At 43.0% G+C, this 24,894-nt stretch overlaps 1 protein-coding gene across 9 annotated transcripts in view; it reads left to right on the forward strand.

Annotated features, from left to right (window-relative positions):
* Window positions 1–19,883, forward strand: part of RIPOR2 (RHO family interacting cell polarization regulator 2) — a 62,034-nt gene extending 42,151 nt beyond the window's left edge. Inside the window, exons 11-22 of one of the 9 annotated variants that reach the window (XM_050709340.1) lie at window positions 623–771; window positions 1,507–1,636; window positions 3,909–4,601; window positions 7,204–7,388; window positions 9,247–9,415; window positions 10,696–10,831; window positions 11,755–11,916; window positions 12,554–12,712; window positions 13,709–13,911; window positions 15,329–15,412; window positions 17,149–17,239; window positions 18,262–19,883. In XM_050709340.1, coding sequence (XP_050565297.1) covers window positions 623–771; window positions 1,507–1,636; window positions 3,909–4,601; window positions 7,204–7,388; window positions 9,247–9,415; window positions 10,696–10,831; window positions 11,755–11,916; window positions 12,554–12,712; window positions 13,709–13,911; window positions 15,329–15,412; window positions 17,149–17,239; window positions 18,262–18,362 — 2,262 coding nt within the window. In that variant the 3' untranslated portion in view covers window positions 18,363–19,883. Of the gene's footprint in view, window positions 1–622; window positions 772–1,506; window positions 1,637–3,908; window positions 4,602–4,900; window positions 7,125–7,203; window positions 7,389–7,754; window positions 7,924–9,246; window positions 9,416–10,695; window positions 10,832–11,754; window positions 11,917–12,553; window positions 12,713–13,708; window positions 13,912–15,328; window positions 15,413–17,148; window positions 17,240–18,261 lie in introns of those variants that run through there. The other 8 variants (XM_050709344.1, XM_050709348.1, XM_050709345.1 and 5 more) reach the window with 8 other exon arrangements.
* Window positions 19,884–24,894: the final 5,011 nt, after the last annotated feature.

Raw genomic sequence — 24,894 nt, forward strand, 5'->3', positions numbered from 1 at the left:
TTTCAGGCAGGGATAGATATATACACATGCAAGTTTGAATAGTACTGTGCTCTACTCTTACCATAAAAGCATATATAGAAGTAGTTCCCTACTAATAGATTTGTAGAAGTCATCACTAAAGACCATTGTAGATACAAACAACTGCATAGGTTCAGAGTTACAGGCAACAACTAGACAAGAGCTCCCTTGGGAGTTACTCAGTAGGCAAGCTACCTCAGGAGATACCCCGACAAGAAAATTGTCTATTGCTGGGAAAGTATTAGATGGAAAAACACCAAGTACACCGTGCCTGTTATTAGTCTTTCCTTAAGTTCTGCTTTTGCTCACTGCAAATTACCAAATACAAAGCTGGATAACACTTGGTCTGACCCAGCGTGGTTGTTCTCTTTTGACACTCATAATAAATAAATAAATATACCTGTATTTTGTAAGCATAATCATACACAGCTATACATTTATTAAAAAAAATAAAAATATTTTTTCCCCAAAGAGGCAACAAACATTCATATCTTAGAAACCTTTGAGCAAGGTATCCTGACCAGGAAAAACAAAAATATTGCCTTGTAATTAAGGGTTACAACACCTTGTATAATCCTAAATATCCTGTTCTTCTCTCTTACAGGTCACAGAAGTGAAAGGACTTGCTACTCACATCCTAGTGGGAAGTGTTACCTGTGAAACAAAAGACCTGTTTGCAGCTCGACCTCAGGTGGTTGCAGTAGACATTAACGACCTTGGCACAATAAAGCTGAACCTTGAAATCACCTGGTAGTAAGTAGAAGAGGTTGGGTGGTTTCTGGGTGAAGAAGCTGTTGTTTGTTTAAAAAAAATAACAAAAAAAATAATCAACTGAACAGAAAAGGTCTATGTGGTCTCTTCTCTCCTTGTAGAAGGAACTGTAGTTTAAAAGCTGGCTTTTGTGGGCTTCATACATGGCCTGAGGGTGGTGGGAAATCTCTTGGCATTGTCCACCTGCATTGGTAGGCATGGGTAAGATGACAGTGCTAGGATTCAAACCCCATTTTAAGTGCCTTTTAATGAAACAGGTGACTGTTGCTTCTAAAGAAGCGTTTAACTTTTACAGTCATGTAGGCTGTTCCTTGTAATGCAATAAACATGAAGCCAGCAATAACAGCAACTGGTTTCCTTTATAATGCAACAGCTCTGTTAACAGTAGAACACCTCTCTCATTATCATGTATGACGCTTGACAACTCAGATCCAAGAATACTCTTCATGTGAGAAGAATTATATGAGACAATGCTACACAAATGATTTCTGGGAGTAAAATGCTTTTATCAGAAATGAAAACCACACTTCTGAGCCTGCTGTCTAATTAACAACATTTTCTTTTAAACACTTCAGTTGAAAAAAAAAAAAAAAAGCATGCTAACTCTGGGTTTTGATGTGCTAATAAACGACCTTTTCAAAAAAATTCTTTCCATGGACCTGAAATTCCTTCTCATTTAGCCTAACAATTTTATTTTTCCTGCCTGTGTGTCTGCAGCCCCTTCGATGTAGAAGACTTGACCCCCTCCACAGGAAATGTGAGCAAGGCATCTGCTCTCCAGAGAAGAATGTCCATGTACAGCCAAGGCACTCCAGAAACGCCAACCTTCAAGGACCACTCATTCTTTGTAAGCCCTGCTTAGCTTCATGTTTATGTAATGAGAAACCCTAGAGCAGTTCAAACACTGCAAAAGCTTCATTGCTTTACATGTCTACACTTTTTCCCCTGGCTTCAGCAGGCTACTCTTTCAAATACTTATAAAGCAAGCGCAATGCAATTCTAGCTGCTAATCCTAAAAGAAGGTGACCATGATCCTGGCATCCTTGAGGCGCTGTATGGCCAACTACAGCACACCTATACTTCTTGTCTGACTGCTATAATACTTGGGTAATCTTTATAAAATGCGTGTTCATTTTGTAACGGTAGTTAAACAACCATTACAGCACTATTATTTTTAATGTATGCCATGGTAAAATTTGCCTTTGTACCAAAGAGATTTGTAAGGTGCTCTTGCATTTTGCATGAATCAAACTCTGAATGCTTAATCAGGTCTGTGTATTAAGCTGAATAGGCCATCTGTAGAGATATGAATTTTACAAGTGTTACGTCCCATGCCTGTAATTTCAGTACTCTGCTACAAAGCATTCAATTAACTTGCCCTTCCTCACACCCTGTTGCTTTTAACTGCTGAAGAAATGGCTGCATCCCCTGCAAGACAGGCCAAAGTTGGCAATCTTAGATGCTCTGCAAGACACTTTCTTTGACAAGCTTCGGCGCAGTCGCTCTTTTAGTGACCTGCCATCGCTCAGACTAAGCCCAAAGGCAGGGCTAGAGCTATATGTGAGTCCTGGTTTCTGTTTGTTGAAGGACTCTTTCAGTCCTTGTGTGGCATCTCCGTTTCCACGCATGCTTCGTGTGTTGCTCTCTGTTGCAACCCTCTTATTTTGCTGACTGACGGAAGGGGAGAACATGACTGTGAGCCCATGCTGCTCGCATTAAATCAAGTTCCTCGTGGTGTCTACAGGGATAATGGTCAGAAGCCAACCATCTGGGGGAGGAGAGCAGGGCAGTAGTACAAGCCAACATGGTATTTTTAAAAATGTCCTGCCATACAAATTGATGTTAGACATTTGCTGAGTAACGTGACTTTCAGCAGCAAAGGAGAGGCTGAAAGCATACCCATGTGGGGGGAAAGAAGAAATGAACCTTTGAGTATCAGTATGTTTAGGGAAAAAAAGCTGCTAAGAAAATGATGCAAGTTTTGGATGTTTTAACCTTGTGTCCTTTGCCAACATGTGAATGCCTATATTTCCTTCCAGCAAATTGTCAGCAAAATAGAAGTTGCTGTTCATCTGTGCTGTGCTTTTGTGTGAGTTTGCCACGTAGTGAAGGCTAAAAGTTGTTTCAGAACCCATCAGTGTGAAATTTCAGGCGTTGATTTATTACATTCTGGCTCCAGATAGGTTCTCGTATTTTCGATCCTTACTGCTTTTTGCCTTTTCTCTGTTCTAAAAATTGCATAAAATAATAGAAGGATTTGTACTACAGCTCTGAGATGGTTCAAACCTGATGACAGGGAAGAAGACAGCAGAAATGTTATAACTCTCTCCAATGTGCAGTAAGAGTTTAACATGAGGCAATACTTCATTAAAGCAAAATTTGTAGGTCAGATAGGCAGGTTGTGACACCTGCAGTGGGTTTTCCCCATAGCTCAGCCAGTTTTTTTGTCTCCTAAGTGATCAGTGTCCTGGTGAATACATCACCACACGATTTCTTCTGTTCCCTTTCAGAAGAAACTGATGTTGAACATGACTTTTCTGTGGCCCATGTTCAACAGCTAGTAGAGATATCCATGCCACGTGCAGAACATACTTTCAACATAAAGAAACAGCACAGCAGTATCACCATTAAAATGCCATGACACTGGAAGAACTTTTGGAGCAGCCTGTTTTACATTCTGGGATTGCTATCAGAAAATAAATACAGCAGAAATCTGTAACAGGTATGAAAATGCATCCAAGGTAGCTTAAGTGCAACCCCAGCAAGGAGAGCTGTCCTGTAGGAAATAGGGCAGTGCCCCAGAACTGCCGTCAGAGTCAATCTGCTAAGAGCAGTGGTGCTGGAGGCTGTGTTCTGGGACACACTTACCAAGCTCTTGGCTTACCCTGCCCCCAACATGATGATGAATCCAAGCTGCCCAGCAGAACTCCTGCTGAGGTCAGGGGTTGTGACAGATGTAAGCACAAGCTGGATTTGAAATGTTTTTTTTCCATCTCTCAAGTCTTGAATGCTTCTCAAATCTTTTTCCTTGCATTTGTCCCTCCTGGAAACATAGTATATTTTCTTTCTTTCCAGTTAGACACAAAAACACATTTTCTCTTTCTCAATTATCTTTTCAGTCAAACTTGCCAGATGACGTCTTTGAAAATGGCACGGCAACCACTGAGAAGCGGCCTCTTTCTTTCACTTTTGGCGACCTGCCTTATGAAGACCACGTACCCCCTGCCAGCTCACCAGGGTCCTCTTCTGCTCACGTCAGCTCCAGCCCCGATATCGCCGCCACCCCCACCCAGCGCCGAGCTCTCAAGTCTTCCTCCAAGAGCTCAAGCCTGGACTGCAGCAGCAGTGACTCCCGCAGAGACTCTGTCCCTGAGCCTAAGGACCGGCCGTCCCAGGGAGAGGCAGCAGTGATGGAGAACAAGGCCGTCCCCAGGGCAGCTTCTGAAGTTTGCCGAAAAACCTCCGACGCTGGGAGCGATCATGTCTTTATAGAGACAAACGTCCCGGTGTCCCTCCTGCAGGAGACGGATGAAGGTTCAGAGCTAAAGCCGGTGGAGCTGGATACCTATGAGGGCAACATCACAAAGCAGCTGGTAAAAAGGCTCACGTCTGTAGAGGTGCCCATGACCCTGGAGAGGCTGCCGTGTGAGGGATCCATTAGTGGGGAATCAGAAGGATACAAGTCTTATCTGGATGGAAGCATTGAAGAAGCCTTGCAAGGGCTTCTCTTAGCTCTTGAGCCACATAAAGAGCAGTATAAAGAGTTTCAGGACCTGGATCAGGAAGTGATGCATCTGGATGACATCCTAAAAGTGAGTACGTTTTCAGAAAATACTACCCTAAAGAAAATCTGAGCGGGGTAGAATCTCCTCCCGTTCCTCGCAAACAACAAAGTAGACGTTTTGGAGACCAGTAAAATACCTCAGTAGCAATAGATTTGCTCCTCTTGGAGCATCCCTTCACAGTGTTGTATTTTTAAACTCGTGTCTGCAATGTGCTGACCATAGCCTTGTATCCTCAAGCAATGGATTTTTTACTTTACTGGAAACCTGGGGGAACGAGAAAAAGGCACAATGGCAGAGGATTAATTAAATTATTCCCTTCTCTGCAGAAACCACTTGAGAACCTGTTCCTTGTACCACACTGGAGATCAGATTGTAGCCAATCTTCTGCCTTTAAAATCTACGGGTCACATCCTTGGTGGGTGTAGTTTGACATACTACCCCGAACTTATGTAGGGCTGTGCAAAACTACACCAACTGAGGATCAGGCCTTGTAACTGTAGAAGCTGAATTTTCTAAATTGCCAAACTGATTTAGACGTACAAGTCTCACTGAACGTTGCCATTCCTACCTTGCCTAGGCTTTTTTGCAAGCCTTTTCCTTTTTTTCCCATCCATTTTTAAAGTGAGAGACATCCTGTCTTTATACGAGAATATGTTGAAGAAGTAGAGGGTTTTGCATGTGTGTTGATAATGTTTACTGCCAATCACTGTGACTCATATCTCCCCCATGAATAATAACTCACGACGCAGTACTGTGCAGAGAGTATTATATAGGAAATAATCATTTCAAATGCTTCATATTCATATGCAAGTTGGTCTGCTAGTCATTTTAACCTCATCATTTAAAAACATGGCTGAAGAGAAAGGAAGGCATTTATCTTTTTTTTAAAAAAAGAAAAACACTTTGTTAACATTTTTGTTTCCATCAGTGTTTGCAGCTGTATGGTATTTCCCCAGATTAAGTGTTTATTTTTTTTGACAAAAGCCTGCAGCCCCTGATCCTTGCACTATATCCCCAGTAAGTTCAAGCAGGCAAAGCTACCATTGCTATTATTTTTTAACATCACGACCGCTCTGCAGCTTGTACAAAAGAGGTCAGCTGTCCAAACAGCAGAGGGACAACAGAGACTGTTCATTCACATTCCTTTTATCAGAAGCTACAAAGGGACAGACATGGGATGGGGGGAGAGAGAGGACGGACGTGTGCAGACAGAAATCCTGCACACCAGAGATGGCCACTTCTTCCAGATCTGCTTTCTGTCCGCATGTGGCCTATTGACCAGCTTGCAGACCGACACTCAGCACCCCCAGCGGCTGCGCTGGGCTCCCCATGCCAAAAGGTGGAGCTGGAATCCAGCGGCAGCTGAAGAAAGCCCTCTTGGCCCTGTCAGATGGGCACAGAAAACGAGAAGCCCACATATTGCTGTTTGCTCTTGTCTGAAGAAGCTGCATTACCAGCCCTAAAATAAACAGTAGCTGAAGCCATCCATGCTGCAGGGCAGGTGGGATACAACACCTACGGAGGTGCCGTGGAGTATGTTTGATCAGTTAAAGACTGTACGGTCAGTTTAAGGCATCAAGCATTGTAAATGCTAGCATACAATGTGTGCATACAAATTAGAAAAAAGACTCCAAGCCTGGAGGAGCTGAGCCTGAACTTGGAGGCCAACATGATTTTTTTTTTTATGAGACAAAGCAAAGTCCTGGTTCTTGCTCAGGACTGGAAGACGCAGCTCTGGAACTGCACCGCTGGCTCCTGGCTGTTTCTGGTCAGACAGTCGCGTGGGGCTCAAGGTGTAAAAAGTCACTGCACAAACCGATGATGGGGTGAGCCCTCAAGTTACTGACTCGTCATCTTCTCTTGCGAGGTGACCTGGAAGCAAGCCTATGGGCAGTCTGGATGAATCACCACATGGGACCTGGACCTTTGATACTTCCCACAGCACCAGCAAGGCTGCAGTCACGTTTCTTCCCAGCAGTGAGATAGGATGGCTTCCCCCCTCTCTAGGTGCTGTTGATTCACAGGTTATAATACTGCCTTTTCCTGTCACCTAGGCATCTGATGCGTGATTGGCTTTTCCTTGATAAGCCACGTGGCTTCAATGGCCACAAAAGTCCTCTCATCCATCTGCAGATATGGGACCAAATTAATTCGTGGATAAGCTCCATTGGAGTTGCATCTGAAGTAAATTCAATAGTGCCATTGGATATATACATATAACTCAGCTCCTGTACATGTAACAGAAATTATGGAATGTGCCTTTCCTTTTCACCTTCCAATGCATTAATTACCGTGTCTCCTTCTGGAGGATGCTGAAAGCCGTGTCACTTGGACTCAAGATGTACTCCTTGTTTCTATAAAACACACCAAATCTTGCCTTTGAGGGTTCTCCTTTGGGGAAGAGAAGGGGTAGGATGGGGAGGGGTGGAGGAAGGGAAGGGTTTTCCAGTTCTCAAGCTTTGATTGTATTTGCTATGAATATGAAGGTTTGAAGTGAAATACCCAATAAAATGAAGTTTTAAAAATAAAATGAAGAATTTTAAAGTTTTAAGCTTTATCATTTATTTATTTTTTTCTTTCAGTAGTAGCTAATATCTGGGGTTTTCATTGGTTCGTTCTGCCTTTGCAGTGCAAGCCAGCAGTAACCCGAAGCAGGTCCTCCAGTTTAAGTCTAACAGTTGAAAGTGCTTTAGAAAGCTTTGATTTCCTGAACACCTCTGACTTTGATGATGAGGATGGTGGTGGTGAGGAGGTTTGTAATGGTGGAGGAGGTGCAGACTCAGTATTTTCAGACACTGAGATTGAGAAGAATAGGTAAGTTTGTAGTAAGTGCCAGCTATGCTTAAGCCAAACTGATACCCTAGCTCTTTGTCACTAACAGGGGATCCCGGTGCACACGTTATTCAAGGAAGACCGACTAATCCTTGAGGAGTTTATAGGGTCAGAGGGTTTCCTGTGGCTGCTGTGTACCAAATCTTTAGCTTCCAGGATAATTTTCTTCCTGTTCAAATATGCACAATCTGCCCCCACTCCCCGCAAACAGATGGGTAAATTAAATTAATCTGACATCAATACTGGCAGAGCCTCTTCCTTGACATAGGTTTGGACCTGGTTTTCCTTGGATGTAATTACTAATTCCTCTGTGGTTTTTCCCCCCCTCCCTTTGTCTTTTCTCTCTAGCCGAATGAGTCTTTGCAGTGGATTAAGCTTGTCAATAACAATAACACAGGGCCAGATTTAAGCAGCATGGTGTAGGTTTCCTTTGGAATGTAAGAGTGATGACTGGTACTCTGTCCATGGCCCTGCGTGTTACCTGCCCTTCTTTCATCACTTCTGGTCTTTCTGAGGGAAAAAGAAAAAAAGAAAAAAAAAAAAAGAGCTATGTTGTTTTGTGTCGTGGTTTGCCATTGTCGTGTGACCGTAAGATGCTGTGTTTCAATCATTAAATCCTAAAAGCATGTTTGCATCCTCGGCACTGACACAAAGCCCAACAGGCACACGTGTGGCACTAGACATAGAAAAAAAGAAAATTCTAACTTGGTTCCCTAAAATCCCATGCTTTCTAACAAGGGAGTTATACTTCTCACATCTTATCATGGCCTGTTCAAAGCGATTTGGAGTACAAACAAGCAATGACCATTCAGTTCCCATCCATCTCGCTGTGCTGTCTCCCTCCAGACTAAGACTTGGTGGGACGAAAAACTTGGAAAATTGTGTTGCTTGCTACACTGGCACTCTGAGCTCAGTTCAGTCTGCATGGATTTAAGATCTGGCTTTAACCAGGTGCTTCAGCATAAGTTCAACTTAAGCAGAAGAAATTTAAGTTACTAATAAGCTAACTTGGAAGCTAACTAAAATCTTAAAGTAGAAGTTAAAATCCCATTTTTCCCCTCAGGCTGATCCCCAGACAGCGTGGATTCCTGCTTCCATTTTTAGATGCGTGTGTGACTCAGTGCAAAGATCACAAGTGCTGACACTTCTGAACTTGCAGCCAAGCACGCTTGCAGTCTGGGGACTGACCTTGGGCTTTGCATTTAAACAGGGAGGATCATTTGTACAAGACAAAGTTGGAAATAATGATTTAAAACACAGTGAGAATAGCTTTACCCTCTTACAGAAACTACTGGCAAACGAAGCTGTACACAGTGTGCCTAAAACGGCCTATGAAAACATCATGTCTCTTACTCCAGCAGTGGTTTTCTTTTCCTTCTGCAATGAGTCTTAAATTTGGCACCAGGAAGATACCGATAGCCTCGATCTGCTCTCAACAGCTCAGTGCTTGAGGTGGCACAAGCTGTAATGCTGCTTCGTCCTGGCCAGTGGGGGAGACGATTTATCAGCAGATGGGTGTTTTCTCCTGGGGTCTGCACCAACATGCGACAGCAGCCGCAGGTTAAAGAGGCTTGCTTGGCGTTGCTCAAGGCAAACGAGCCAGGGCACCGTGGAAGAGGCCTGTCCCCACCGAGCGCACGGCCGCTCTGCACCCGGGCACCACTGCTCACGTGTGACATGATGTCTTCATCATCAGGTTCCTGGCTTTCCGAGGGCTGTGTGGTCCCAGAGCGCTGCTTTCGGCTCTTCTCCCGTGCTCGTTGCCCGTCTCGCTGCGTGAGCGTGTGTCTGTCTGCCGCGGCGGCCGCCGGCCCCCACTGACCTCCTCCTCCCTCCGCAGTTACAGGCCGGAGCACCCCGAAGCCAGGGGCCACCTCAGCGAAGCGCTCACCGAGGACACGGGTGTCGGCACCAGCGTTGCCGGCAGCCCTCTGCCACTCACCACGGGGAGCGACAGCCTCGACATTACCATAGTTAAGCACCTGCAGTATTGCACGCAGCTCATCCAGGTACCGCAACAGCTCCTGTCGTTTCGGTCCCGGGCTCAGAGCTCGGAGCAGAACTGACGAGCAAACCACGGGGCATGCAGCTGGTGCCGCCGGTGCAGATCAGCAGATGGCAGGGGCAGGCACTGCTCTGGGTGAGGAACCTCTGCTGGCTTCGCCAGGAGATGCTCCTGGCCGGGAGGTCGCTCCCTGGTTCAGGCAGCTCAGATCTTCAGTGGTAAACCAGGAGCCCGTGGCCCCACTGGCTGATCCAGCCCCAGGCAGTGCTGTGGTGCTCAAAAGCAAAACCCTTTCTGCAATGCAAGGGGGAGAATCTCTGCTTTAAATCATCCACAGAGTCTAAACCACAGCAAAGGTAGCACATAGCAGTCTCTCTGGGAGATCAAAATCATCCATTCGTACTCAAGACTAACTACCACAGCCTTTTAGCAGGGTTTTTCAGAACCTAAGCACGATAAATGCGATCTTAAAACTCCAGCAAGCCGCTCTAGCAAGTGAGGGCATCAGGGTTTTGCTGCTGAATCAAAACGTATTGCAACTTCCCTTTACAATTATTTGGCTCTTCAACCTTAGATATAATTAGCTTTTTTTTCAAAGGCCCACTGAAGCAATACAGAGCCATCCTGATTCCAGTACCCTTAGTGCTGAGCTGGACACTCTGCTGACTCACAAGCATGAGAAAAAGGGCGGTTTTGGCTTAAATACAAGAGTACACTGTAAATATGCAGCTGGGGGAGGCAGGCTTGAGCTCTGTCCAGATTCAGTATGAATGATAGTGAAGTGGACTGCTGAAGAAAATGCAGATGTCAGCAGCAAGCAGTATTGTCCAGGGGAAAGCACCAAGCAAATACAGGCAGCCGGGTAAGTGATCAGAGCTGAAACAGAGCAGAAAAAGAGCAACTTGTGGTTTGCCTCCAGGCAGGTACGTCCTGGAAGTCTATGGCCTATGCTATGTGAAAATCAAACTAATACTCTTGTCTGGCTTTAAGCTTTATGATGATGGATTCCTTTAGCTTACTAGAGTGTATAAATCAGAAATTATGCAAATGGGTACCCAGGTGTCTGGATCTGGACATAGACATTAAAAGTAGAGGTAACAATGCATATCAACCAGGACCATAAAATATCACAGAAACGAGAAACATTTGAAGTTAAGGAGATCCTATGATTCCAGGCAATGAATTTGCCTTTGCGTTTCTTCAGGTAGCAGCTAGCAGCTTTTGGAGGTTTTGTTCTGAGGTTTCAATGACTCCTGTTCTTCCTTTCCCGCTTGTCTCCATCAGCAAATTGTGTTCTCCAGCAAAACACCATTTGTGGCAAGAGACCTCCTGGATAAGCTGTCTAGGCAGATCCTCGTGATGGAGAACATTGCAGACATCAGCACCGAGAACTTGGGAAACATTACCTCCCTTACTGATGGTAAGAGACGAGTCAGGGGATTTCCTCTGGAAAGGCTTTGTTTGGGCATGTGTGCCTGCTGAAATAATTGCTGCACAGAGCTCGCTGTGACTGTGGGAAATGCCACCACAGCAAGGGACATCTCACAGTTACAAACGGAAGCAGCAGTCACCGAAGTTGATCAGGGGCCTTATTCTGTCTTAAGCACTGCTATCCAGAAATAAACAGGTGATAAGGCATCCTTATCCTGCGTGATGTGCAGGGGTAATTGCTGCAGTGGGGTGGGGGTGCTGCCACCTCTGCCACCCAAATTTGACCTCCACCTCTCTTTCATGATGAAAGATTGGATCTGCCTTGTTCCATCAAAGGCATAATACCATTCCTCAAACAGTTTATCCCAAAGACTATTTTTAGCCATCTCCGTGGAGAACTATTTAGATATTTTTGTTGTTGTTGCATTTATTTTAATACCTTGGAAGAGTCTGGCAAACACGTAGTTATTCACCCTCATGAGTACTCTGGCAGGATGGGTAAATATACCATGGTGTGTTTACTTCATCAGAAAATTAAGGTAAAATTGAGTGACTTACCCAAGGCCACAGAGGACAAGGTTACCCAACGCTAGGACAAGGGCCAGCCTCATGCAGACCATTTGTATTCCCAGTATTTCCCCTAGTATTTCATGGTATTTAAAAGGATGAGACATCAGTGCCCAGAACTGGATTAGGAGCGCATTTTCTCGCATCTTCCTGCGGGAAATGGAAACAACGCATGACAAATTTGGGGTCAGCATGTGACCACACTCTGTGAAGGTAAAGACACAGGGTGACCTACCATCCATCAGTGGGATGGGGTGGATTTCCTCCACTCCTATCACCTTTTCTATTTAGGAAGGCAGTGCTCCCGGCACAGCTTTGTTTCATCGTTCCTTTTGTCTTCTGCAGCAATCCCAGAGTTCCACAAGAAGCTGTCCCTCCTGGCTTTCTGGATGAAATGTACTGGTCCTTCAGGAGTGTATCACACATCTGCAGACAAGATGATGAAGCAGCTGGATATTAATTTTGCCACCACTGTGAATGAGGAATGTCCAGGGCTTGCAGAAACAGGTACCACCTGCTGCTGAAAAAAAAAAAATGCTATCTGTCATCAAAATGGAGAACAGTTGCGTACTGGGCTTTACTCAGCTGTCAGTGCTTTGTTTTCCAACCCCTTGAGGTCTGTTTGGGCATGGCTCCAAGATCCCATTTGAAAACTAATTCAATGATTCTTGAAACAGTTTAGGCCTGAAATAATCAGATCAGAATAGGAGAAAAAGGTGAAAAGAAAACATCGTTTTAAGGTTTATCAGGTAATTGGAAAGCATATTCCCAAATATAGATTTGTAAGTGATACCATGACGTAGGAATCCTCTTACTTAATCCTATCTGTGTAATGTCTGTGCCCTGTTACAGTTTACTGGGATGAAATTTATATGCATTGAAGTATGTCTACCTGAACATAGGTTGCTGTTTGGGGTGGGATGTACCACATCTCGAGCTCCAGCTACGTTGACCAGCGTTCCCTGGGCTGGAACAGGGGTAACTTGCTCAGAGGTGGGCACGTGCCCACCCAGGGCAGTGGTTTCCTCCCTGTTGCTCTCCAGGACGGTGTCTGAGACTAGCTTTCTGCATGCTACACACTCAGGCAGGAATGCCAGCAGCTTTGTTCTCACTAACCCGTCCTTTTGTCGGTGGCTGCCTGTAGTTTTCCGCATCCTGGTGTCTCAGATCCTGGACCGGACGGAGCCTGTCCTCTACTCCACCATGTCCTCAGAGATCATCACCGTCTTTCAGTATTACAACTATTTTGCAAGCCACAGTGTTAATGATCTTGGAAGCTATTTGCTGCAGCTTGCAAAAGAAGGTAGAGTATACAAAATATAGCGTCTAACGGGGAATAAATACATTGACATCTTCCTGTGCTCAGCACAAAATAGTTCAGGCCTGAGGGTTATTTTAGGAAAGAAGGAGGAAAGGGGGCAAGGAAGTGCCTTGGTTGCTAAGTCTGACTGCACCTGAACACTTGTACATATCAAAGGGAAGGTGCTGATGCAGATACACCCTCCGTCACTTCTGTTTCCAAATTTGAATGAGAAAAAAACTATACTGGAAGAGTTACCTTTTAGGAAACAGCTGACGGTGCTGGGCCAGGCCCAAGGCCTAGGAAGTTTTCTGTGCCCACAGCATTGATGGAGTTTCAGTCTTTCATCATCCTTTGTGGAGATGTTTTCTGAAGTGCTGAGTTCTTCTCGGGAGCCAAGGGATCACAGCACCTCAGTTGATGGCAGGCTCTGCCTCCAAGATCTAAAGAGGGAAGCAAACTCTCCACAGAGCATGCTAGAGTGCAATTCCTGGCAAGCCAGGTTTTCTTCTTTTCGAGTTGAGAGGCAGTTTGAGGAACCTTGCCTAGTTTTCCCTTTTATTTGGGCACACGGGAGAGCTTTTGCTCAAAAGCCTGGAAGGAAAAAGGCACTTCAGCTCACTCCTGAAACACATTAGCCCTGGCTTTTGGTGGGAGACATCAATCTCCTAGGAAAAACTCTCACAAAGATGCCCTGGAAGTCAATACATTAGCTAGGATACTGGGTTTCCCTTGTTCTGGTGAGGATTTAAGTGCCACAGCATCCCATCTAGCCCATCTACTCATACCCTCCTTAAGAATGTCTGTGAAACCATCCCAACCTAAAGCACAGACAGTTCCCTGTGCAGACACACCACAATGCTGCAATGCTCAAATGGGGATTTTTCATCTGTCCTTTGTGTGTGTAGTAAAAATTGAGGACTGATGGTGGGGAAAGGAACAATCTGAAATACTGAAAGGATAAAAATAGTAACAAAGACCTTCCTCTTGCACTTCTAGCCTCTGTGGTTCAGATGCTGCAGTCCGTGAAGGATGGAAAACTGCATCAAAACGTGGCCAAAATAAATTCCAATAACCTCCCACCACAGCAAGAAGTTCTGAGAGCTTTGGCTTTACTTCTCAATGAAAATAAAAATGAAGTCAGTGAGACTGTGGCGTCACTTTTGACAGCTACTGCAGAAAACAAGCACTTCAGGGAGAAGGTAAGTGGCAGAAAATCACCGATCACACAAGGGACCAGTATAATCATGACTTTTTTTCTCCCTGTGTGTCTCAAATGTCTACATGTATAAAATAATTGCTCCAAGCCTGATTTAAACTGATCCAGAGGGATTTTCCACCTAATTCTTCTGCAAATAGGCAGGTTTATTTCTGTCATTATGCCAGTCTGCTTCTACCTGTCATTATACTAAACAGGTACCAAACCAAAATTGTGCACATACTTAGCAAATGTTGCAGTCTCCATCTGTCTTCCACACTTCAACATTTCTGCTGTCCTGTCTCAGACTTGGCTTCATGGCGAGGCTCCAGCATCATCAATGCACAAAGAAATAGGCTTCAGGGTGTTTTTCGTTTGTTTGTTTGTTTGTTTGTTTTCCAAAGGAATCTGGCATCTATGGGATCTTCCAACTAAGACTGGGGTCTACCACAGATACTGAAGGCAACAAGCAGGGCAAGATTAAACACAGAAATTAAAGAGATGGGAGAAAAGGAATAAGAAGGAATTAGGGGTTGATTTCTACCTGTTCATGGCAGACCTTTCTCTACTATCCTCTTGTTCCTTGTCAGGAGAGAGCGACAGGAAGGGCAGTTGGAAGAGGCAAGGTGGCAGAAGGAAGGCAGAGGGAGGAGAATAAAGAAGCTCACTCTTTGCTGCTCTTCTCTGTCACTCCAGACCAATCTTTGCTTGCCCTCCCACTTTATTTTCCATTTTTGCAACCTCTTGGTATCTCATGCCACCCTTCCTGCTCCCCAGCTTCATGGAGGCAGCATGTCAGGGAAGAACAACCTTCTCCTGGAACGGATGTATGTAGTTGATAGCTGGTTCACTACCTACGGGAAAGACCACAAAGTGCCTTATATGAAGGCATTATGCACCCAACAGCCACCAAGTTCAGCTGCTCACACTTTTTTTTTGCTCAGCAATAGTTAGTAATTTTTAGGGCCAAGGAGTAAAGTGGTCTAGCAGCTCTTGCCAACCTTGTAATCATTCCTTTCAGTCCCTTGGGAGTCCATCCCATCCTGTTCTTCACTACCCCTACGTTAGAAAGACCTACTCAAGGGTCAGCTCCTGTGCTGTTCAGACCTCTGGTCCCACTTGCTCTTCACTGACTCATGTAGAAAGGCCCCCAGTGGTGCCAGACTGTGCTTCTCACAAATGTGAATGTTTACTCATGAAAAACTGGCCCGAGACAACACACTCCCAAGGAGCTGTAACGAGTGGCCTGGCCTGGAGCTGCTGTAAGGAGTTACCCATCACCTTGCCTGCAGCCAGGGCTGTGCCTCGGTCCCACCTGCACACCGTCAGGAGAAGGGAAGCAAGCCCTCTCTGTCCATCAGGGTGGCAATGCCACGCAGCCACAGACATTTTCATGGCTACTCTTCTTTATCTGTTTCCAGGCCTTGATTTATTACTGTGAAGCCCTAACCCAGCCCAACCTCCAGCTGCAGAAGGCAGCTTGCCTGGCTCTAAGATACCTCAAGGTAAGAAACAAGGGATTCGGTTGTGGCACTTGGTGTTACTTTAACAAAAGGACAACTGAGAGGTGCAAACGACAAAATAGAAATTGCAATAGCAACCGCCAGAACTGATACTGTCCAATACATAATCCAATATTGAGCATATATGAAAAACTGTTTTTCCTTGAACAAGATGCTATCAGGAGTCTCTTGGAGACGATGATAAGGGGCATTACACCTCTGCTGCATACAGGGTGCAGTGGTGCTTTTTGGTCTCTCGGGAGAATGCAGACCAAGAGTCAGTGGTGGAAATGGGAGCCAAAGAGATATAACTCGAGCAGTGTGTCTCAATGCATCCTGAACAGTGAGAATGGCAATTACTGCAAAAAATATTACTGAGGGAACAGACCTCCATCTTCTGGGATCTTCAGAAAAAAAGCTAAAGCCTTCCTAGAAGATATTACATGTGAAGGCTACAACTGGTAGGTGACTACCACCCATGTAGATGAGCTAACCCAGTTGCAGTCTCATCCTCAGCGTGGAACTCAAACAGAATGACCACGCAAGGTGCCAGCCCGCATCTCCAAGAGGTTTTGCAGATCACAGCACACTCTGTGCTGCTTGGCTCCATCATTAACTTCAGTATAAAGGCGCAGTCACCACTATGCAGTCAGTGCAGACTTGCCCTTAGTCAAGCTCAATACAGGGTGATGAGATCTAATGGCTGTGGTAGATAAGTCTCAATCAGGAGCATCGCAGAGCCCACCTATGGCCCTTGGATCAACAGATCTTACACAGATACTGACTCTGTAGCTCAGAGCTTCTTCCACGTGGCAAGCCACCTGCCCTTCCCTTTCACTCAGTGCTATTCCTGTCATATTAAATAACATGTCTAGAGACACCATGACAGCTGCGCTCTCCAAAGGCCTAACATTTTTGTCGCAGAGCAGAACAGGATCATTCCTTGCTTTCTTCCCCAAATAGCAGAGGCAAGGCAAAAATGTGGAAATGTTGGTCAGCACCGGTGTCAGTGAGGAGCCTACAGAAATACTTAAGTGACTTGGTTGGACAGCCAAAATGTTGCTATAGATGCAGTTATGCTGGTGAGAACAGGCTTTTCAGACCTCCAGGCTTGACATGCTCAGTGTGAAACATTCCCTTGTTGCCAGTCTCCCGTTCTTCCCACTGCCATACTTGTACCTTGGCACATTTATGGCCTTGTCCCATAGCCTCTCACCCAGCCAAAAGTGTCAGGTGTGGCTGGTCAGTGATACTTATGGTTGTAGAGCATAGGGTAGAAAATTTAGAGAGACTGCACTGATAGTAGAAAATATGCCTTCTCCTAGATGCCCATACTCAGGGGAACCTCTGAAAACTGCATTCCCCATGTTCCCAGCAAGGCCCTCCTCTAGGTACGAGGCCTGAAGCATGGAGGTTCCCATGTTGGTGTTGCAAAAAGGTGAACACTCACAGCTTGGTGCTCCAGCAGTTTACCTTACACAATTTCCTGGCTGAAGCTGGTAGAGCGAGAGACCTCACCCTATATGAAGAGGGTGAGGGCAGCGGGGTAGGGATGCTGTCATGAAATGTGGTTTGTACCAGTGCCTGGTGAACCCTTTCAGGATGAGCCCAGGGATGCAAGATGGCATTTGCATAGAGAGTGGGAAAGGAAACGCAGAGGATGATCTTCTATGCAACGTTCTGAAACTGAAACACAGTGTAACATGCAGTATTAATATGGTTCTCTTTCCAATTTCCAGGCTACTGAGAGTATTAAAATGCTGGTCACGCTCTGCCAGTCTGACAATGAAGACATCAGAAAAGTTGCATCTGAAACCCTGCTCTCACTTGGTGAGTTGCCTGCTTTAGAGCAGTACTTCGTTTTCTTTTTCTGACTGAGCAGCATGTAAGATGCCTGCAAGACACAAGTGTGAGATTCTGAAATGAAAAAAATGTGTTACCTAGAAACTTAAACAAGTTTTAAATGTATGTCCTTATAAATTGTTCATTCTGGAAATCATTAAAATGAACCAAAAGGAAAGAAATTGAGCTGTCTGGCTCTGGAGGAGGAAGTAGAAAAGGAAAAATAGCAAAGGAGAAGTTGACAAAAGAAATACTTCGTAGTTAGTTTGAAAAACAAACATAAATATTCCGTACAATGCATTTATTAAGGAAAACTGTACAAGGAAAGAGAGTGACTGGCCTGTTTTTATACCTGCTTATATCCTAATTGATGTCTCTCTGAGGTATACCACGGCCTCCTTTCACGTTCATCCTAGAAATCACATAGCTACTGTGATTGTGTTCGATGTTCTGTTAGTTCCACAAGCAGCAGTGATGCAGTGATTGCTAACCAAGAAATGCCGTGCTAATGTAGAAGAGCAGCATCTGTGTCCTGCGTCTCATATGGAGATGTGGTTAGAGTCACTTCTTTAAAGTGCCAGGAAGCGAGAAGAGGATAAACTTTATATTGTCTAAATTAGAAGCAGATAAACAACATCCGCCTCAAGCACATTGCAGCTGCAGCTGAGCACTGTAGGTCATTTAGTAAAACAAGTTTACAGATACTGCCATCTAATCATACAAGCCACAGCTGCTTCTGTTTTGCTCTGAATAAAATCAGCAAACTAGAAGAGTAAATTAAGGAGTAATTTGAACATTGTTTTTTCCAAGTAACCCTTAAGTAACACCTTGAGAACCACGCTTAATTTTTCCAATTAATTTCTGAAGTTGCCTTCAACAATATAAGAAATTTTAAGAAGGGAAAGCAGTTACTGGCAGGTCAGTCTTTTCTAACAGCAGAGAATCCAGTAGTTTAAATGCTGCATGGCAATGATATAGCATGCTATTATACTTTAACATTTTTTGTTCAGGTGAAGATGGGAGACTGGCATACGAACAGCTGGACAAATTCCCCCGGGAATTTGTCAAAGTTGGAAGTCGACGTGGAACTGAAGCTACTACAGGTTTTTAGGTGGAAAAGAACCTGCCTAACTTTAACAGTCGTGAAAGTAGGATGGAGCTGTAATTAAGCATGTGAAGTAGAAGGAATACTTTGAAGAATTCTGTGAGAATGTCCCAAAATGTAGCAATTCACATCTTTGAGGAAAAGCAAAATCTAAAATCCAGCTGAAGAGTTCCTAGTGGCTCCTCTTCGCAGCTTATGATGGAACAGTTGGATGCTGAGGAACCATACTTTCTTGACTGATTTGTAGTAACGTAATTGCAGTTATTCAGCAAACTTCTGTGGGTTTTTAGAATCTGGCATCTTCATATATTTTATTGGGTATTATATTTACTTTCTTGAAGTTGTTGTGAAAGCTTGAGACATGATATATATCTGAAATGGACTAGTAGGAGGCTACCTGCGCAGAACTACAAAGCAGCTTTCTCTGCAACTCCGAGCCAAGCGTATACTGCCTCATAGTGTCCACAGCAACACTCCAGTGGCCCACACCACTTTGCTGTCTCAGTCCTGAAATATAGAGCAAGTTTTTTTAAGTTTTGCCTCCAGAAACAGTGTGATGTAAACTCCTGAAGGTGTCACTTTAGTGACTCATTCTAAATGCCCCTACTGGTCTTTTATTTCTTTTCTCTTGCCCTCCAGCAATGAACCATTATTAATCCAGAGATTTGTGAGGGGGATCAAACAACCACATAGGTTTTGAAAAACTAAATGAAAAGGTAAAATGCATTTATTTATTCCAAGAAGTAGTGAGTACAGCTAATTGCACAAGTCCCCACAGCCATTCTGTCCTGCAAGTTACAAGCAGGATTGGATTTCATACACTCTAATTAGTGGAGGATAGCTTCTATAGAGCGATTTCAATATAAAGAACTGGAACAAACTAAAGTGGACCTTGGAGGCAGTAATAAACAGTGTGAACTGAATGCATTTGCTCCCTTCACTGCAAGAAAGAAAGACAGTGCTTCAAGCTGTTAATTATAAGCCTTAAGATAACAGAGGAGGTAAATAGGATTTAACAGAAGAGTGTTCCTGTACTGTGTTCATTATGCATGAAATGCTATTTAGATGTCAATTAAAGTATCCAAATTTGCATAGACTACATAGAAAAGATTGCAAACAATTCACATCAAAAGGAAGCCTTGTGCGCCAAACACGTTGGCAGGCAGAGTTTGTTTTGGGTTTTGTTGTTGTTGTTGTTGTTTTTTTTTAAACTGTGAATGTTACAACAATGTACATATCTGTATATTTATAAATATATATATTCTTCCTTTAATTAAAAAAGTACATTTTGTACAGTTCAAAATGCTTGCTTGTTTACTGAGGGATATAGACTCTTTATACAGAAGGTGAAATAACCATGTTCTGGGTTTTGTACCACACTTGTCCCATCAGCTGAATTCTTCCAAGGTGTTCTTTTGTACTGACTTTTTCTTTTTTTTGCCTTTAGTTTTGTGGCATTTGTACTCACCTTATTTCCTATCACATTTAAGTTATAATAAAGATTATTTTTTAAGTACTAAGCACATCATTCCATATGTATAGTCCCTCATTCTACCAGCAACCTCTTCATTGTGAAGCTCATATAACCATCAAACTATCATGGAAATCACTTCCCACCCTTGTAGGTAGCTCAGTAGTAACTACCTGTTTGGAACTGGATTTGGGGCAAACCCAAAGTTTCTTTCTTATAGTAAGGGAAAAGACCTATAGGGAATACTTGTTTTTTCAAGCCTGATAACCACAAGATTTTATAATACAAAAAAAAGTTGAGCTAAATTATACAAAGTCAACTGCTAGGTTTCCTACAGTGTAGAAATACTTTGTTTTATAACATATCAATGTTAGTTCTTGGAAGAACATTAAGATCTGACAAAACAATAAAAATTAGAGCAAGTGAACAATACACATAGCAAAGATACCTGTATGAGGGCAGACAGAACTGCATCTTCTTGAGCAGTGGGAGAAATGGTGCAATACTGGCTCATGTTTTAGTATGCACAAGTGGTGCATTTTCATTTTTCTGCTGGCCGAGGGAAGGTAAGCAGCAAACTATTTTAGAAAATGAAAGAGAGACAAACCAGAAAGGTAGGAAAAATAGGGGGATGAAACAACAGTGAAAGTGACTGCTTAGTTGTACCTCTGAGGTGAACCAAAGCACATTAAATAAAAGCAAGTTTTAAACTAAAATGGTATTTTGGAATCAAGGTGAAGACTGCGTCCTCTCAATGTTCCTTCTTCAATTTTTCCAAATGTGCACACCCCTGCTCCCATCCCAGAGCATCAGCAAGAAGCATACTGTTTAGAAAGAAATCTGGAGTATTCTTATATTCCCATATCACACAAAAGCTCCTACAATATATAACACCTACCAAAAAGCTTGCTTGGTTATAGTTTTTGCATCACAGAGCAGAACACAATTTTGCTAAGGGAAAAGCAATGAAGTCATCAGACCACAGGTACTGCATTCTGAACCATTGCTTAGTTAGATGAGCTTACTTTCAAGCAAACACTAGCACCCTACATTTCTAGCTACGTCTAGTTTAAGTTCAGAGCAAAACAACTGTGTGTCATTCAAGATGCTTACCAAGGAAGGTTAACAAAAACAGACTCCAAGCTTTCACTGATTACCCTTTCCCTCCTACACAAAATGAGACTTATCAGACAGAACGTGATCCTTTTCACCTTCAGAAAATTTTGGAATATGGCACAGATCTGAGGAACACAGAACTGCCTGTAAAGCAAAGAGCCAAAGCTGTAGAGAGCATAGGGTTGCTCGCACACACAGGTACTAAGTTAAACGGAGCTTATAATATGTTTGATCTACTTTTTCTTCATTTCAAAGTGAGTTTATTAATGTAAAGCTGATCCACTACACCCTTCTAACCATTAAAAACCATATATATATAAACACACATAGCTCACACAAAACAGGCAGGAGCAAATTGTGCTCTCAAAATCAATGTGGAAATTCACAAAAAATTGAGTGGAAGTGTTTAGTTCCTGTTGTCGTACCTGACAGTTGTCACTGTCGAACCTGGCACATAGATGTATAAATGGTAAAGTTCACTTTGAGCACTAGCACTGTTTTAGTAAAAAAAAGTAAATAAATCAGAATCATATCCTGACATGATTCATGACAACATATGGAAAAAAAAATACTGCAAACAAAACCAAACAAATCCCAGAAGTTTCTGCCCTCAGTGTTACAAACTCCTGAAAAAGGGAGCCTTAAACCTTCCAAAACACGAAGGCAAATAAAAAAGAACAAACCATTACATTTGTCTCATAACTTATGTCTTCTTAAGTTCCCAGAGCTCACAATGTTGCCTTTTCCTAAGTCATTAATGCAAGAGCTCTCCTCTTTGGAGTGGAAAAAGCCCAAATGCAGAGAGGTGAATGTTAACAAGACAGACACTTCCCAGCTAGCAAAGAAAGAGCTGGCAAGCAGTAATTATAAAACCTCTCTCTTGGGGCTGCAGCTGGTTGACTAACAAATTTAAAGGTCCTGGCCACCCCAGAAAAGAAGGTTAGGAAAGAGTTGCTGTACCAAAATAACTCAGCAGTGGTGGAGTCTGAAAAGCTTGCCAGGAAAAGTATACTCAGGAAAATGGGTTTGCCTGACATTTTTGTTGGTGGCTTATTCCTGCTATTTTGTCCTTCACGCTATGAACTACTGTGGTTTTCACGACCCCACCATGCTGCTGTCACCACTGAGTTCTGCCTGGTTCCTGCCTCTAGCTACAGCAGTAGCATAAGTCAGCCTGTCCAGTGTTTCACATTACCACCCATAAGACTGCTCCTGTAACCAGGAGGAGAAAAGGTATCTAACATAGCTTTACCCTACACTGAGACCTGCTATATACTGATGATTGCTGACCTGAATCATGCAAAATTGAAAGTCAATAGGAATGCCAGCCTGTATATCTTACAAGACCCCTGATATATATATCTTATATATCTTATGGACCCCTGATGTGCAATCCTACCTGATAGGATCCACAATCCCCCCTTCAAATAGCTCAGATGCCCCTGAGGGTACCACAGACGCATCATTGTACCCAAGGGATCAACCCTGAACACGACTGACCACATTTAATCACAGGGAGATGGTAGATCTACAAAGAAACAGTAAATAAAGTTGCCAGAGCCTCCTTATCATTTGCTGAACTACTGTTATTATATAAATGGAAAAAAATACATTAACAGTACACAAACATGTTCTGAATAAAAAGCTGGTAACAATGCAATTCAGTCGCAAAACAGAGCACTACTAGCACATGGGCCTGGCAGATTTTCAAACCTTCTGCTCAAAATCTCAAACCCAGTTCTGAAACAATCTTCGATGGCCCTTAAGGAAAAGTAAATGAATATGCAGTGTACTTCCTTGCAAAAAATAAAAATAAAAATAAAAATAAATAAAAATCAATGATCAGCTCAGTTATTTGTGCAAAGGCTGCAACACAGGACAACGCTGCAGGCTCTCAGGTAAGCAATACAATGCCAAACATTAAGAATTTCAGTTGCCCAGCCAAGCAGTTATTATGGTCTAATTCATTTCTCTGTGCATTGTCTTAAATATAATGGGCATTTACACTGTAATTGTTGTTTTTGCTAAACCTGTCTTCAATTAAAGTGTTCTTCCTCACACAAACCTCCCCCAGCCCCACGACTGCTTGCCTCTGCTAGTCCCTGCACAGCTGTTTCTTCTGGAAACATCTGACATCTGCAAACGTCCTGACTCCCAGCGCTTCAGTCTTACATACCTGAAATTCTATCCTCAGGACAAGCACACTTTTTATGGAGAAGTGCCAGGACCCAGTAGATGCATCCCACATGTGGGAGGCCTCAGATCCTTCAGGGAAAGACAAAATTGTGGCCGTAGCCTGTACCATGAAAAGGAGTCAGCACACTGGTCAGGTTGCTGTACAAAAGCATTTACAACTTCTTGGAAAAATCACATTCTCCAGTTAGGTTCCAGAACTCAGACAACATTATTTGTAATTTAGCTGAATATGAAATTTCTTTGTTTTTTAGTGAAGTTGATTTTCAGCGGTTACACAGTTGTGTTTCAATGTTACATGAGTTTCCCTACATATTTAACCAGAAATAAAAAGGTCAGAAGTTTGTAGTGAAACTAATTATAAACCCATATATAATTTCTACAAACTTGATAAATCTTTCACACACGCATATGAAGTTTTTATACTTACTACATAAGACAATTCTACTCCACGTTTAAAAAATCCCGAGGAATTTTCAAGTCAATAATTAAAACTCAAATATTCTAGAACATTTTAAACAGTGATGAATTGCAGCAGCACTAAGCTCCTGTCAGTATTTTTATATACTAGTATTTCTGATATACTAGGGAGATATTACTTGATCGAGGCCCAATGCATCTGTGATGGATAAAGAACACATGTGGGTTCAGTTCCTCTACCACCCCTCATCTGACAGCTGGTCTTCTCCTGCAGCATGCTTTTTCAGGAGTTTATGCAGCAAACTTCTCTGATAACGAACTGAAGCTAGTAACACCGTAACTGCTTTGCTTTAGAGGCTTCCAGTGCAAGCGTACTGTATTACTAACTGACCCGTGTACTTTTGAAATAAGATCTTCTGTTACATTTCGGCCAAATGCTGCAATATATGCAGGATACATGAAGGACGTGCAAGATTTACTTTGCACACAGTCTATTTCAACAGAAGGAAAGGTAGTCAGGACTGTCTTGCCTTTCTTATTTAAATACAAAGAATCAAGAAAGCTCACAATTTAAAACTAATAAACATTCTTCTTGACCATCTTAATGGAAATAAGAAACCAGAGCCAGATCAAGACGATGCATGCAAATTCTGGATTTATGTTCTGACAGCTCTTTGTTCTAACAATAACACCTGTACTGCAGGTGGAAAGGAAAAAAGCTGCAGAAGCTGCAAACGTTGCCTTGGTTGGATTGGTCTGACTGGCCACAAAAAGTTACACAAGAGAGCTTTACAGCTTTCTACAGCTTCGAGAAAATGTGAAATACTCCAGCTGTTGAAAAACAAAGCCACCTCTGAAGAACAGCTATAAGCTACAAATAATTTAAACTAAATTGCACTGCATTATAGCACTATTCCAACAAGTTAAGTTTTGTCTGTTTCTTCACTTACTACTACCGAAGAACTACTTTGGCACGAAAATCCTCTCCTATCTTAGAATCTAAGCAATAAAGTCACTTGAATGTACTATCCATTTCTCTTGAACAGAAAATCAGGGTTATTCTACAAAAGAGTAATCTAGTATTTTTTATTTTAATTTTTGTTAAACACAGCATTAGTGCAAGTTAAAGGAAACATCCTTGCCACTGTTTCTGCACTGTGTTGGAAAGGATTATGTTTAGTCCTCCAGAGCACAATTGGAAGGTGTCATCTCCTTTTTACATTTCCAGGAAAACATGATGCTTTACTTTGTGTTTGCCAGATGCCATATTAAATGGAAGCCAGAATGCTTCCTATAATGGTTCTGACATTCCCACTGAAATCTGTTGTGAAACATCTA

This window comes from Cygnus atratus, chromosome 2 (assembly GCF_013377495.2).
Source record: "Cygnus atratus isolate AKBS03 ecotype Queensland, Australia chromosome 2, CAtr_DNAZoo_HiC_assembly, whole genome shotgun sequence".
NCBI classification, from domain to species: Eukaryota; Metazoa; Chordata; class Aves; order Anseriformes; family Anatidae; genus Cygnus; species Cygnus atratus.